Source organism: Sceloporus occidentalis, unplaced genomic scaffold, assembly GCF_023333645.1.
Source record: "Sceloporus occidentalis isolate IW3139 unplaced genomic scaffold, rSceOcc1.0.p SCAF_68, whole genome shotgun sequence".
Lineage (NCBI taxonomy): Eukaryota > Metazoa > Chordata > Lepidosauria > Squamata > Phrynosomatidae > Sceloporus > Sceloporus occidentalis.
Genome location: NW_028317048.1, coordinates 3,852,435 through 3,869,405, shown reverse-complemented (window position 1 = coordinate 3,869,405; position 16,971 = coordinate 3,852,435). Strand labels below are relative to the sequence as shown.

Here is a 16,971-nt window from a genome sequence, read left to right as displayed (position 1 = left end):
ATGTCTCACCACTTCAGCTTCGGTACCTCTGGACACAAGCACTTCAGCTCCTGTTCAGTAGCTTTACCTAAACATGTCAGTGCACACAGCACCTTCTCCCACCACTCCAAACCTGAAGCTCATGGACACAAGACACTGCATTGCTTCAGCAGCAAAAGTGCCCACAGTATCGGATCCAAGGGGCATAAGATCTCATTGGGAAGTTTCCATTCAGGGAAAAATGGACATGGATCTGGACATGGTGTTGGTGGTATTGGCTCTGGATTTGGGGGATGCTCTGGAGGTATCACATCAGTAACTGTGAACCAAGGTCTCCTAGCACCTCTCAACCTGGAGATTGATCCAAGCATCCAAAGAGTGAGAACTGAAGAAAGGAACCAAATTAGAGGACTTAATGACAAATTTGCTTCTTTTATTGACAAGGTAAGCTTATTGTATTCCATAATTTACAACATGTTCTTTGAATTACTTTTACTATCGCCTGACTAAATGTTTTTTTTTCACTGTGTAGTACATTGCAATACGATGAAACATTTTAAAGATTGCACTATGCTTTATAGCACTAAAACAAAAAAAAACATGGCATAAAGCATAAATACGATAGTACTGTTGTACGTATTTTGCTCCCCTGAAGTAATTATTTTTTGTGTAACATTTTAAAGTTTTGTCTAAATGAAATAGCACCTTTAACTGTTTGATATTAAAATGTGGTCCTATAAATATATATTTTGTTTTAACTTAGGTAAGATTTTTGGAGCAGCAGAACAAGATGCTGGAGACTAAGTGGGCTCTTCTGCAAGACCAGAAAACTGCCAGGTGTCAGATTGAGCCTCTGTTTGAGGCTTTTATCAGTAACCTCAGAAGGCAGCTGGAGGGTCTCCACTGTGAGAAAGCTCGTCTGGAAGCAGAAAGGAACAGCATGGAACAAAATGTAGAGGAAACAAGGAGAAGGTAGGAGTTCCTAATCAATTCTCTCATGCAGTATTATGATAAAAACTTGAATTCAGAATTGGGTTGTTCTGCACAACACAGTATAGAAATTAAAGATATTAAGATATATTAAATATTTTAATATACATATCTTCATACGAAATTCAATTCATAAACTAATTAAATGCTTCCTACTCCTATTTTATTTTTAATGTCACAGATATGAAGAAGAGGTCAACAGACGCACAGCTGCTGAGAATGAGTTTGTTGGACTTAAGAGGGTAAGAGGAAAATAATGACTGAAATGCATATATATATATATATATATATTATATAAATGTTATCTTATTTTATGTTCTCGATCTCTTTAAGGACGTAGATGCTGCTTTTATGAACAAAGCTGAGCTCCAAGCAAAGGCTGATTCCCTGACTGATGAAATCAACTTCCTAAGAACTCTCTTTGATGCAGTAAGTAGACTTTAACGTACACATTCAATAAGCAATTTATGACGATTCTACAATACGATTCATTGTTAATTTCTTTGCAAAAAATGTCAACGTTTTATGTAGCTAAGCATTTCTAATCCTCCCTTTTTGCTTTTGTTTTTTCGTATTTGTAAAGGAAATTGCCCAGCTTCAGGCTCAGATCTCAGATACCTCAGTGGTTGTCTCCATGGATAACAGCCGTGATCTGGACCTGGATGGAATCATTTCTGAAGTCAGAGCTCAATACGAGGAGATCGCTAACAGGAGTAGAGCTGAAGCGGAAGCCATGTACCAGTCACGGGTGAGTCTATTTTAATGAAATCATAGCAATGATAAGGTAAACAAAAAGCCTTTACCTTAGTTTGTTGGGTGGAATTACATATTTCTTTGTGTCCGTTTACAGTTTGAGGAGCTCCGCATGGCTGCAGGAAGAAATGGCAATGATCTGCAGAGCAGCAGAGATGAGATCTGTGAATTAAACCGAACAATTCAAAGACTAAAAGCTGAGATTGATAGCGTAAAAGCTCAGGTAAAAAAAATAGATGAACTTATATAAATCTATATGTCTGAAATGCTTTTTTGTACACAAGCAATATGTTCTCTTGACATGTAAACCTATCAAAAGCTGGAACAGAAGTGTGTCTTCTACAATATTTCCTCAGCGCTCTGCCCTGGAATCTGCTATAAACGAGGCTGAAGAACGTGGAGAAGCTGCTGTCAGAGATGCCAAGAACAAACTGTCTGAGCTGGAAGCTGCTCTGCAGAAGGCCAAGCAAGACATGGCTCGCCAACTGAGAGAATACCAGGAGCTGATGAATGTGAAACTGGCTCTGGATATTGAGATCGCGACCTACAGGAAGATGCTGGAAGGAGAAGAGTGCAGGTAAGTGTAAACATTCTACTAACAGTAAAAATAGTTTTATATACTTACACATACAATGACTTACTATACATTCTTTACTTACTCCCACTTACCAAAATTAGAATGTACAGTTTAATGTAATTATTTTGTGTTTTCTTTCAGATTGGCTTCAGATGGATCTGTTAATATATGTAAGTGACATTTTGCATAATAGTTTTATTTTACATATAAACCACTTTGTAAACAAGATTAAAGGCTTTGGAAAAACATTTAATTTCAAAAATTCCTAAATCATAATTTCTGTTGGAAATGAGGGGGTGCATTTCCTCAATTTACTATGCCCATTTTTAGTCATTTGTATTAATAAAATAAACTGATCTTTTAATTTTCTAGCTGTGGTGCATTCTAGCACTGGAGGAAAACACCACTCAGGAGGCGCGTCCCATGGATCAAGTGCTGGCCACCATCATAAGGGGGGATTCAGCTCAAATTTCAGCCACGTCTCCAAAAGCAAGCACAGCTCTGGCCATGGACACCACTGCTGAAGTCCTTATATACACTGCAGAGAACACACTGCTAGCATACCATAGTTTAATTACAATTCTGCATATTTGTTTCATTACCCAAAACACTTCTATTCTAAAACTCATGTAATTGTAACTTCTCAATAAATCCCTGTTCATGCAAATGCAAAAATATGGTTTCTATTTTTTTTTTACGGAAAATAAGTTTGATAATACAAAAAGGTTATCCAAGTTTAAAACTTTTAGTCCCATTGAGTTCTCCCATGACAAACCACTGAGCCAATAAAGATTTTACCCAGAATCACTGGTGTCATAGACAAAGGTTTATTCTGTTGCACACTTTCCTAGTTAAACTAAATTTTAACCTGCTGAAAACAGAGTCCATTTATATTACTACTCAATTGCAGAATTAATATGCAAGAATCTTGCTTTTAAGAGGCTTTTAACATCAATCTTCTAATATTAAATATCAATACACGCCATGTCTTGATGCTTGATTCCATTAGGGACTAATAAGAGAACTGAAACTGACGTTCCTTAAAATTAATGAATACAGCATGGACACTTGTGAGAATTGCTCTTTTTTTCCTGCACTGGAACATTGCAGCACCCCAACATTGCAAGGGACCTAGGCAGTGTCCTTAGGTGCCTAGTGGTTATTATAGTTGATAAATATTTATTGTATGTAAGTTTATATTATATTCCTCATGCTGGTAAAGTACAAAATAAAACTTAAGACAGATATGATGGCCCATGGTAAGTACCAAAACTCCGCTAGATATGCCTAGCTTTACGATGGTCTATCATTCACACATAAAGACCTCTTTGAGCGACAAAAGACAAAAGAATGTGTGACAGTAGTTACCTAATGAATACAAAAAATGTAAATTTTATGTTAACCAAATTGAAGCCAAAACATAGGGTATATATGCGCCATATGTATTGCAAAAGTTGTCTATTAGTACAATTTGTACCAGTCTATGTAAGTATCCTATTTTCCATGCTGCCCTAAATGACACAAATTTAACATTAACAGCGAAATACTGGCACTAAAGATGTTGTTCAATATATTCTGTTAAATGTAACACTTTCTTAACTAAATGCTAGACCAGAAGTATATTCCTAACACAATTAAATGTCCAAATGCGTCCCAAGAACAATGTACACAATAATCTAGTACAATCTAGTTTAATTTATTTAGTTGGGAATACAAATGCAGACACTGATAACTTGTTACCATCGACAGGGCATTAAGAGCATTATGGGCCTGGTGCTGAGGATTTTGGGCCTCTTTATGGAAATAAATAAAATAGACAGAATCTTAACTCCTCGGCATACGTGTGTACTAGATAAAGATGACATCAGTGCTAGGCAGATAATATAGGATAGAATCTTCTTTGATGGGATTGGGAGTAAATCAGTACACACACACGGGACGCCTGAAGTCACGATTTAGTGCGACTAATGCTTTTTAATAAAATATGCATATTGAAATAGACTAAGTAACACACTGATTTATCGGCCTAAAACTTTTTGTGCTCTGAAGTGACTACAAATTCAGGAGGGAGTTTTATCTCTGGACAAAAATTAAACAGGAAACAGATGACCAAACACACACACCAGGACGGGTTCTGTCATATCGACACCCAAACACACACACACCAGGAAAGGCTCTGCCACACCAACACCAAAACACACACCAGGACAGGCTCTGCCGCACTAAGACCCACATCCGGGTTGTCAACAATAAAAACAAGTATTTTCTACACTGCTTTTTCATTGATGGGCCCTTTTGTTTTTTTGCCCCTTGAGTATTGCCCCCAGCCAGCACTATGTGTATTTATGCCCCCACCCTGCCAGCCTTTAGTATTGATTTATGTAATGGCTCCAGCTGCCCCCTTGTGTATTAATGCTGCCAGCCCAGATGAGATGCTGTCTTGTAGTATGGGGGATGTATATCTGACTAATTGGTTCCCTTCATTAAGTATATACATCCCCCATACTGCAGGGTAGCTTTTTATCTGGGCTGGTCAACAATATGTAAAAATATGTGTCCTGGAAAACATGGCCGATGTGGTCAACCTAATGCCCCCACACCCTTGTGTATTGCCCCTGCTAGCCCCACATTGTATATTTATCTCACCACCCAGCCCCCCTTTAGTATTGATTTATGTGATGCCCCAAGCAAACACTCCTTTTTGAATTGATGCCCCCACACCCTTGCATATAGCCACTCCCTTAAGTATCATGTCAACCCTGGCACCCAGATTGCATAGGGCTTTCCATCTTTGCCCCCAAACAGCCTGCCTGTGGCATCCTAGCCTCAAATAGCCTCCATATAGCCTTCTAACCTCAAATATTTGCCCTGCACTAAAGATGGCCCTGGCAGTCGTGCAGCCGCATAGGCTACTTCAGTGTGTGGCCAGCCCACAAGGAAATTTCCCGGTGGGCCAGCCCGGCCCTGACTGGGCCTATTTTCAGGTAGGGGTATGGAGCTGCAGCTCCAATAGCTCTTTTGTTAATCCTGCCCTGACCATAGAAACAGAAAAAAAGCTTCTTAAAAGTTTGTGTGTTGTTTTTACATGATTAAACCTTTAAAAAAAGAATACAATTACAGATGTATTCAGGGCTAGACTGAGGTTGACTAAACCAGTGGCCGCCAAATGACAAAAATGAGGCTCCACATTATGTTTGTATATTCTTTCAGAGTATGGCTGTGCTTATCCATCCAGTGGCCGTAAACTGCATCTAGTCAGCCAATGGTGTGGCAGTATTGGTATGCATTTGGCATTTGCCTACTATGTCAGGTGGCCAATGCAGGCCTGATTTAATAAACTGTAAGAGCATTTGAGTTGGTTAAAAAATGCGCACATATATATATATATATATATATATGAGATCTCACTCAGTGCACATCATGCCATATGTATGCATGCTTGGAACAGCAGTTCCTGGGTCCATATCGCTGTGGCAAGTGTGAATAACTGGCCTCTCTGGAAGCTGAGTTTGGTGCTCTGAAGAGGCACATTGAAAAACTGAGAGAGACTGACAATCTTGAGATGAGTGTCTTGCTCACTGAGGAGAGTTTAGATGGGGCCCCTAGCAATGAGGGGGGAGATCAGTGAGAAGGGAGTCAGGCACATAGCTGGGTAACAGTAAGATGTGGTTGCAGTGGGGGAGGGAAGAGGAAGAGGGAAGCCAGCCCAGAGTTTCTCCATCCCAACAAATTTGCCCTTTTAAGTGAGCATGTTGGGGAGGCAGACTCAGAGGTAGGCTTTCCGGAAAAAGCTGTTCTCTCTAAGAGCCGGGAGAGCAGCTCATCCAGTGTGCAGGGGATCTGAAAGGAAGGGAAGCCCAGGCAGGTTGTGGTGGTAGGGGATTAAATAATTAGGAAAACAGACAGGGTAATCTGTAGCTCTGATCGCAGCAACCGAATGGTTTGCTGTCTCCCGGGTGCCCGGGTTCGGCATGTTGCGGACAGAGTGGATAGATTATTGGGAGGGGCTGGCGAGGATCCAGCTGTCTTGGTGCACATTGGCACCAATGACATAGTAAGAGGAAGATGGAGTGTCCTAAAAGGTAATTTTAGGGATTTAGGGAGTAACATTAAAAAAATGACCTCCAAGGTAGTATTCTCAGAGATACTACCTGTGCCATGCGCTACAGCAGAAAGTCAGCGGGAGATTAGGCAGCTAAATGCATGGCTGAAGTCTTGGTGTAAGAAGGAGGGCTTTGGGTTTTTAGAGCACTGGGCTGATTTTGCTTTGGGGTACAATCTCTGTAGTCGTCATGGATTGCACCTAAATGCAAGAGGGTCCAATGTGCTTGAGGAGAGAATGGCTAGATGGTTGGAGGAGATTTTAAACTAGGAATGGGGGGGGATAAAAACCGGGCTAGACAGTATAAAAGGGAAGGCAATTTACTTAGTAACCAGGTGGGTGGATCTGAGGCTTGGTCTATACAGATAATAAGGAGAAGCATATATTTTGCCCCCCAAAACAAAGACAGAAAGCGATTGCAGCATTAGTGTTAAATGACAAGCTAAAGGTCATGTCTACAAATGCTTAGAGTTTAGGGAATAAGATCCATGAACTTGTAAAAGTTGTGGCAACTGAGAATGTTTATATACTGGCTGTTACTGAGACATGGTATAATGAGAAAAATGACTGGGACATATCAATACCGGGGTACTCTTTATATAGAGAAAAGACAGAAAGGGCAAGAAATGGGGATGGGTGGCCCTATGTAAGAAATAACATAAAATCTAACTTTACACAAGAGGAGAACATAGAGTCAGTTTGGGTTACATTACAATTTGGCAAAAGTAAAGTAACTCGCGCAGGTGTGATTTATAGACCCCCAGGACAAGTACAAGAACTAGATAATTTACTAGTGGAGGAAATAGCTAAAATGACAGTAAAGGGGGATGTTATAATCATGGGTGACTTTAATCTCCCTGATGTGAACTGGAAAACGAAAGTAGCTGGATGTACCCGAAGTGCAGATCTTCTAAACTCCCTACTGGGATTATCTTTAAAACAAGTAGTTGAGGAATCAACTTGTAAGGAGGCCATATTGGATTAAGTTTGGGATCTAGTGATCATCAGTCTGTGTGGTTTAATATACGAACAGTGACACCACACAAAAAAAAAGTTTTAGATTTTAGAAAAGCTGACTTTTCTAAAATAAGAATATGTGTAAAGGAGTCACTATCAGACTGAGGCAATTTAAATGGAGTCCAGGAGAAATGTGATTATTTAAAAGTTGTATTATTGAAGATAACAGATAATTATAATAGGCTGGTCAGTAAGAGTAAAAAATGAAAGAAACCGCTGTGGTACTCTGCAGAAGTGGCCAAAATCGAAAAAGACAAGAAGTTAGCCTTTAGTAGATACAAAAATACCCAAAGTGAGGAAGATAGACAGATCTATAACATTAGGCAGAAAGAAGCAAAGAAAGTTATAAGAGCTGCCAAATCACATGCAGAAGAGCGAATTGCCCTGTCAGTAAAACAAGGATAAATTAGATTAAAAACAAAAGGAATGTATGTAGAAGACGATAAAGGTCTAGCTGACTGCCTCAATGAATATTTCTGTTCAGTTTTTACAGATGAAAATGAGGGAATGGGACCTCAGTTGGGAAAAAAGACTGAGTCATTTGAAATATGTGAGTTTATCGAGGCGGAGGTTCTACTTTATTTGTCTAAGGAAAAGACAAATAAGTCGATGGAGCCTGATGGGATACACCCCAAGTTATTAAAAGAGCTTGGGGGTGTACTAGCAAAAGCGTTAACTGATATATTTAACGAATCATTGGTAACGGGAGTTGTCCCTGGGGATTGGAAAGTAGCGAATGTTGTGCCCATTCACAAAAAAGGCAGTAGGGAGGAGTCGGGCAACTACAGGCCAGTAAGTCTTACATCTGTAGTGGGGAAATTAATGGAAACAATGTTAAAGGAAAGGATTGTTGAACATCTGAAGTCACATGGGTTTCAAGATCAAAAACAACATGGGTTTACCTCATGAAGATCTTGCCAAACTAATCTTATTGATTTTTTTAATTGGGTGACTAAAGTAATTGATCACGGTGGTGCAGTGGACATTGTGTATCTGGATTTCAGTAAGGCATTTGACACTGTGCCACATAGAAGACTTATAAATAAACTGGAATCTCTGAGTTTAGATCCTAATGTTGTCGAATGGATCAGGCAGCGTCTGAGTGACAGACAACAGAGGGTTGTAGTCAATGGCGTATATTCAGATCAATGTCTTGTAACCAGTGGGATACCTCAGGGGTCTTTACTTGGACCCATTCTTTTAAATATTTTTATTAGTGATATTGCAGATGGTCTTGATGGAAAGGTATGTCTATTTGCTGACGACACAAAAATTTGCAACAGGGTTGATGTTCCTGGCGGAAGAAGCCAAATGGCAAATGATTTTGGTAAACTGGAAACATGGTCAGAGCTAAATAAATGTTGTATAATGTAAAGAAAACGAAATCTGACATTCCTGACAAACTCGTTAAAATCTTCATGAAGTTCTATGCTGTCTTAAAAATAAAATATGACCAAAAACCTATATTGAGGGCATAGAACATCATGAAGTAAATAGTGGTGTGCACTCTTATATCATATAAAAAGGTAAAAAAAACACAACTGTATGTTGTTTTTAATTAAAAGAATGGAAGTAGAGCTTAACTGTTTAAGACAACATTTATGAATTCACCAAGTAAAGTAACATTACACCATAAAAAGTGTTAGATGGTCCAATGAAAAAAATAAAACTATTGATTTCACTCTATTATTAGCTATAATATGTAGTAAGTAAATATCTAGGCTTTTTGAGTCTTACTTGTACTACTGTCACTAGAAACATTTCCTATAATTTACTAATGTGACATATTTGTAATAAAATTACTAAAGATGAAAAATAAAAAAGCATCATTAAACCAATACAGAAGCTGAGAGAACTCATGATAAATGGCAAAGAAAGCCTATTAAAACGTTTTATACCTAAGGAAGCCAACAGTAAATGCTTTGACTTTGATGATGTATGTATGTAAATGTTTTATTTTAGAGAGTCATAATCTGACCAAAGAATTATCATAAGAACCAACGACATTACTTTTGGGGGAGGTAATGTTCCCATGAAGTATAAAGGTGGCAGGTTTGTGTCTAGAAGATGTGAAACTCTTGAGCAGACTGTTACTGATCTCATTATCTTTCTCTAAGAAGAAGAAGCATCATGTCTCACAACTCCAGCTTCAGCACCTCTGGACACAAGCACTTCAGCTCCTGTTCAGTAGCTTTACCTAAACATGCACACAGCACCTTCTCCCACCACTCCAAACCTGAAGCTCATGGACACAAGACACTGCATTGCTTCAGCAGCAAAAGTGCCCACAGTATCGGATCCAAGGGGCATAAGATCTCATTGGGAAGTTTCCATTCAGGGAAAAATGGACATGGATCTGGACATGGTGTTAGTGGGATTGGCTCTGGATTTGGGGGATGCTCTGGAGGTATTACATCAGTAACTGTGAACCAAGGTCTCCTAGCACCTCTCAACCTGGAGATTGATCCAAGCATCCAAAGAGTGAGAACTGAAGAAAGGAACCAAATTAGAGGACTTAATGACAAATTTGCTTCTTTTATTGACAAGGTAAGCTTATCGTATTCCATAATTTACAACATGTTCTTTGAATTACTTTTACTATCGCCTGACTAAATGTTTTTTTTCACTGTGTGGTACATTGCCATACGATGAAACATTTCAAAGATTGCACTATGCTTTATAGCTAAGTGTGTAGAAAATAATAGCAATGAACACATTAAACAGATACTCATGAACTATAAAGGAGAGATATCAAAGATACTGTTTTGTTTGCTTCTTCTTACTATATTTGTTAACTGATACATCTTAAGTAGATGAAAAGTAATTTCCTGCACTACCTTAAAAGGAAACATTTCATAACCCTGCACTGTGCACTACAAATGGCCAAACATAATCTACTGTTAAGATATTCTCTAAATATAATCTAAATCACTATCTATAGCACTAAAACCAAAAGTGTTCCATGGCATGAAGCATATACACAATAGTACTGTCCTACCTATTTTGCTCCCCTGAAGTAATTATTTTTGGTGTAACATTTTAATGTTTTGTCTAAATGGAATAGCACATTTAAATGTTTGATATTAAAATTTGGTCCTATCAATATATATATTTTTTTAACTTAGGTAAGATTTTTGGAGCAGCAGAACAAGATGCTGGAGACTAAGTGGGCTCTTCTGCAAGACCAGAAAACTGCCAGGTGTCAGATTGAGCCTCTGTTTGAGGCTTTTATCAGTAACCTCAGAAGGCAGCTGGAGGGTCTCCACTGTGAGAAAGCTCGTCTGGAAGCAGAAAAGAACAGCATGGAACAAAATGTAGAGGAAACAAGGAGAAGGTAGGAGTTCCTAATCAATTCTCTGATGTAGTATTATGATAAAAACTTGAATTCAGAATTGGGTTGTTCTGCACAACACAGTATAGAAATTAAAGATATTAAGATATATTAAATATTTTAATATACATATCTTCATAAGAAATTTAATTCATAAGCCAATTAAATGCTTCTTACTCCTATTTTATTATTAATGTCACAGATATGAAGAAGAGGTCAACAGACGCACAGCTGCCGAGAATGAGTTTGTTGGACTTAAGAGGGTAAGGTGGAAAATAATGACTGAAATATATATATATTATATAAATGTTATCTTATTTTATGTTCTCGATCTCTTTAAGGACGTAGATGCTGCTTTTATGAACAAAGCTGAGCTCCAAGCAAAGGCTGATTCCCTGACTGATGAAATAAACTTCCTAAGAACTCTCTTTGATGCAGTAAGTAGATTTTAATCTCTTTCAATTTTCCTTAAGAATTAATAAAAATATTTTTAATGCTCATAAGATTTTTCTACCATCATTACTGAAAACAGAATTTATACATTTAATAAGCAATTTATCACAATTCTACAATATGATTCACTGTTGATTTCTTTGTAAAAAATGTTGTTTAATGTAGCTAAGCATTTCTAATCCTCCCTTTTTGCTTTTGTTTTTTCGTATTTGAAAAGGAAATTGCCCAGCTTCAGGCTCAGATCTCAGATACCTCAGTGGTTGTCTCCATGGATAACAGCCGTGATCTGGACCTGGATGGAATCATTTCTGAAGTCAGAGCTCAATACGAGGAGATCGCTAACAGGAGTAGAGCTGAAGCAGAAGCCATGTACCAGTCACGGGTGAGTCTATTTTAATGAAATCATAGCAATGATAAGGTAAACAAAAAGCCTTTACCTTAGTTTGTTGGGTGGAATTACATATTTCTATGTGTCCATTTACAGTTTGAGGAGCTCCGCATGGCGGCTGGAAGAAATGGGAATGACCTACAGAGCAGCAGAGATGAGATCTGTGAATTAAACCGAACAATTCAAAGACTAAAAGCTGAGATTGATAGCGTAAAAGCTCAGGTAAAAAAAATAGATGAATTTATATAAATCTATACATCTGAAATGCCTTTTTTTGTACACACGCAATATTTTCTCTTGACACGCAAACATTTCAAAAGCTGAAACGGAAGTGTGTCTTCTACAATTTTTCCTCAGCGCTCTGCCCTGGAATCTGCTATAAATGAGGCTGAAGAACGTGGAGAAGCCGCTGTCAGAGATGCCAAGAACAAACTGTCTGAGCTGGAAGCTGCTCTGCAGAAGGCCAAGCAAGACATGGCTCGCCAACTGAGAGAATACCAGGAGCTGATGAATGTGAAACTTGCTCTGGATATTGAGATTGCGACCTACAGGAAGATGCTGGAAGGAGAAGAGTGCAGGTAAGTGTAACATTCTACTGACAGTAAAAATAGTTTTATATACTTACAAATACTATGACTTACTATACATTCTTTACTTACTCCCACCTACCAAAAATAGCATGTAAAGTTCAATACTGTAATTGTTGTGTGTTTTCTTTCAGATTGGCTTCAGATGGATCTGTTAATATATGTAAGTGACATTTTGCATAATATTTTTATTTTACATATAAACCACTTTGTAAATTAATTTAAAGACTTTGGAAAAAAAACATTTAATTTCAAACTATGGGACCAAAAACACCTACTGTTATTATTCCTAAATCATAATTTCTGTTGGAAATGAGGGGGTGCATTTCCTCAATTTACTATGCCCATTTTTAGTCATTTGTATTAACTGATCCTTTCATTTTCTAGCTGTGGTGCATTCTAGCACTGGAGGAAAACACCATTCAGGAGGAATGTCCCATGGATCAAGTGCTGGCCACCATCATAAGGGAGGATTCAGCTCAAATTTCAGCCACGTTTCCAAAAGCAAGCACAGATCTGGCCATGGACATCACTGCTGAAGTCCTTATATACACTGTAGAGAACACACTGCTAGCATACAATAGTTACATTACAATTCTGCATATTTGTTTCATTACTGAAATCCCCCAAACATCTAAAATCACTTCTATTCTAAAATTCTTGTAATTGTGACTTCTCAATAAATCACTGTTCATGCAAATGCATCTCAGCAAAAATATGTTTTCTATTTTTTATGGAAAAGAAGGTTGATAATACCAAAAGCTTATCCAAGTTTAAAACATTTAGTGCTATTTAGTTCTCCCATGACAAATCACTGATCCAATAAAGATTTTACCCAGAATCACGGGTGCCATAGACAAAGGTTTTTTCTGTTGCATGCTTTCCTAGTTAAACTAAATTTAAATGTGCTGAAAACAGAGTCCATTTACATTAATACTCAACATGGCTGCACAGCTTGTTTCTATGATCAAGAAGGTGATGAACCAATACATTGCAGAATTAATACACAAGAACTTTGCTTTTAAGAGGCTTTTAATATCAATCTTCTAGTATTGAATATCAATACACTCCATGTTTTGATGCTTGATTCCATTGGGTGCTAATAAGGGAACTGAAACATACTTTAAAATTAATGAATGCAGGGACCTAGGCAGTGTCATTAGGTGCCTTGTGTTTTTTCCAGCTGATAAATATGTATTGTATGTAAGCTTATAATTCATCATGCTGATTTATGGATTGGTAAAATAAACCAAAAACATGAAGGTAAATTCCTTACAAAATAAAACTTAAGACAGATATGATGGCCCATAGTAAGTACCACAACTTGGCTAGATATGTCTATCTTTACAGTGGTCTATCATTCATACATAAAGACCTGTTTGTGTGACAGTGGATATTGTTAGTTTCAAAAACAAAAGCTAAGAGTTACCAAATTAATACAAAAAAGTAATTTTATGTTAATCAAATTGAAGCCAAAACATAAGGTACATATGCTCCATATATATTGCAAAATGTACTATTGGTACAATTTCCTATAGTCTATGTAAGTAAGTATCCCATTTAATTTCCATGCTGCTCTAAAGGTGCTGTTCAATCTATTCTGTTAAATGTAACACTTTCTGAACAAAATGCTAGACTAGAAGTATATAATACAATTAAATGTCCAAACTCGTCCCAAGAAAAATATACACTATCAATCTGGTAAAATCTAGTCTTATTGATTTACTTGGGAATACAAGTGCAAGCACTGATAAGTTCTTACCATAGAAACCGAAAAAAAGCTTCTTAAAGGTGTTGTATGTTATGTTTAAATTAAACATTTAAAAAAGAATATAATTACAGATCTATTCAGGGCTAGACTGAGGTTGACTAAACCAGTGGCCGCCAAATGACAAAAATGAGGCTCCACATTATGTTTGTATATTCTTTTAGAGTATGGCTGTGCTTATCCATACGGTGGCCGTACACTGCACAATCTAGTCAGCCAATGGTGTGGCAGTATTGGTATGCATTTGGCATTTGCCTGCTGTGTCAGGTGGCCAATGCGGGCCTGATTCAAAAACTGGAAGAGCACTTGAGTTGGTTAAAAAATGTGCACATATACCTGACTACAGGAGGGTCACATCATGTGAGGTGAAAGAAGCAAACACCTCACAGATTTATGAACCTTGCTTTGTTCTTCAGGGGGTTCTTCACAGGGTTATAAGGTGACTTGCGTCCACCCCCATTCCTGCACAAATATTACAAAAGTAAAATAAATAATACAATTAAAATGAAACAGGTTTCCCTGGACCCACTATTTAATGGACTTGTGCATTCGTATTTAGGGGAACAGAAAAACGAAGGGTGTGTTTTCGTTGTTCAGCCCGAATACCGAAGAAACGACATGGTGGCAGCCAAACATATACGAAGACGGAGACACACAACACGAAGAATCTTCGTCTTCGTCTTCCTTTACTAATCTCCCTGGTCTCTTCCCCATCTAGCCTACCTTATCTACGCAGCGTTGCAGGGGTTAACGGGAGCGGAAATCCGTAGGTTCACCGTCAGGAGGTAAGGTCCATAAGTGCGACTCTATTGGTCGCCTGCAGGGGCCTCGTCTGGCATCAACCAAAAGAGTTGCTCTTATGGACATTTAACTCTATTGGTCATTCATACGGACATTTAACTCTTGGAGCGGAGGTCTACCCTGGCCAAGTTTCGGCACCAGGATTTTGTACGAGCCTGTACGAAGTCTGTACGAGCAACTCTATTGGTCGTCAGCAGGGGGCTCGTCTGGAACGAACACAGGAACGGGCAAATATTCGTGTAATACGAATCTTTTTTCCCCACGAACACAAAGACGTACACAAAGAGTTGGCCAGCGCCTAAGTCTACTAGTTACTAAGAAGGCTGAGGAGCAGCATATTCAATTGTCAATTGAAAGCATGCTAGAGCTAAATAAATGTAATGTAAAGAAAACAAAATCTGACATTCCTGACAAACCCGTTAAAACATTCATGAAGTCTTTAAAAAAATATGATCAAAAACCTATATTGACGGCATAGAACATCATGAAGTGAATAGTGGTGTGCGCTTTCATGCACACCACAACCTGCTGGTTTACTGTCCAATATATTTGTTGCCAACTTTATTAGGGTGAGAAGCGCAGACAGTATTTTGTTTTTTGTATACATGTATCAGTGAAGACAGACATAGACTGTCCACTGCAGTCCAGTGACGTTGGTGGGAGTTCCCCCTGACGTCGGGGGCGTTCCTGCTGATGTTAGTGGGAAACACCCCCATTTAAAGGGAAAATGGGCAGGGTATGCAAATGCCTAGTAAGATATGCTGGTGGGATGCTTGACAGTCCCAAATGAGATGCAGGCCTCACGAAACAAAGTTGGAAAATTTCAGGTTTGAAAAGACAATGGGCAACTTCCAAAACCCATGAAAAACCTATGCAAGTCGGGTATTTCTGTAATCTGGAGATGCAGCTGAATAAGGTTTGGTGTGTTTTTCTGTAGTTGCATGTAATCTGTGCAAACAGTCCTAAGAAACATGGAAAGGTTGGTAAAGAAGCAACACAAATGAATATTAAGCCCCCTTTTGCCAGAGATTTGTGACCAAATGGATGCATGACAAGTGTCCAGTGAAATACCCTGGGTTGTCTTCTCTCTAAAAACATATGCTTTGCAGGAGTATTTTTCAGCTAGTAGGCTGCCAAACAGTCCCAAATGAGACATAGGGACTCACAAAATAAAAGTTGAAAATTTCAAGTTTGGAAAAATAAACTAGTAAAATATCTGTGAGGGTTCAAGAAAAATAAAAAGTGAGAATCGTGGTTAGCGAATCATAATTTAAAAATGCTGAAAAAGTCTGGGTACAAGATATTCTCAGTAAAAAAAATGCAGTAGAAAAAAAAAATTTTTCAGCATAAAATACAGTGCTGTATACGTAAATGTAGGTTAGTGTTATCCAAACTTAATTCTATTACATTTTGCACCAATAAACCAAATTTTTTGTGATAGAGAGAGTGCATAACTGTCTTATTATTGTTTTTTCTGGCCTTAAATCAGTATAGTATGTTTATATGTAAAACATTTGTGTAATGATATTTACAACTATTTCTTCATTAAAATACCAGCTATAACTGTAAATAACAAAAGACAAAGGGAAGATGGAACCTTCTTGAAATGGAATCCAAGGAAATATTATACAAGAAAAAAATTATGAAAATGCAGTAAGAAAAATAATTTTACCCTACATTTATAAAGTTTCCCTAAGACTGGTAAATACCTAGGACCTTCGACTCTTACTTGTACTACTGTCTCTTGAAACCTTCCCCATTCTGTACTAATGCTAATAAAATAGTTTGAAATGTTTAATAATTTGTGTTAAATATTTCATTTTGGGAATGTCTGCCTATAATAAAACAACTATAATAAAACAACTAAAGTTCTTCTGAAATGTGACAACTTTCCAAATAAGCCAAGGATTATTTCTTGTTTAGTAGCACTTTAACTGTTACAGTAGCTGAGATAACTCATGGGAAATGGCCCAGAAAGCCTGTAAAATACTTATACACATGGAAAACAACAGTAAACGCTTTGACTTTGATGATGTAAGTATGTAAATGTTTTATGTAAGAGAGTCATAATCTGACCAAAGGATGATCATAAGAACCAGTAACATTATTTTTGGGTGAGTTAACGCCTCCATGAAGTATAAAAGTAGCAGGTTTTTGTCTAGAAGATGTGAATATCCTGAACAGACTTTTACTGATCTCATCAGTTCTCTCCAAGAAGAAGCATC

General features: G+C 37.8%; 2 protein-coding genes across 2 annotated transcripts; both read left to right on the top strand.

Moving 5' to 3' along the window:
• LOC149286538 (keratin, type II cytoskeletal cochleal-like) lies at window positions 1–2,823 on the top strand. Its single transcript, XM_089493945.1, has 9 exons — window positions 1–423; window positions 743–951; window positions 1,151–1,211; window positions 1,303–1,398; window positions 1,553–1,717; window positions 1,820–1,945; window positions 2,079–2,299; window positions 2,441–2,469; window positions 2,672–2,823. Exons 1-9 carry the CDS (start codon window positions 1–3, stop codon window positions 2,821–2,823), a joined length of 1,482 nt encoding a protein of 493 aa, XP_089350071.1.
• Window positions 2,824–9,548: 6,725 nt separating this feature from the next.
• On the top strand, window positions 9,549–12,716 carry LOC149286537 (keratin, type II cytoskeletal cochleal-like). Its single transcript, XM_089493944.1, has 9 exons — window positions 9,549–9,965; window positions 10,544–10,752; window positions 10,952–11,012; window positions 11,091–11,186; window positions 11,420–11,584; window positions 11,687–11,812; window positions 11,948–12,168; window positions 12,312–12,340; window positions 12,565–12,716. Exons 1-9 carry the CDS (start codon window positions 9,549–9,551, stop codon window positions 12,714–12,716), a joined length of 1,476 nt encoding a protein of 491 aa, XP_089350070.1.
• Window positions 12,717–16,971: the final 4,255 nt, after the last annotated feature.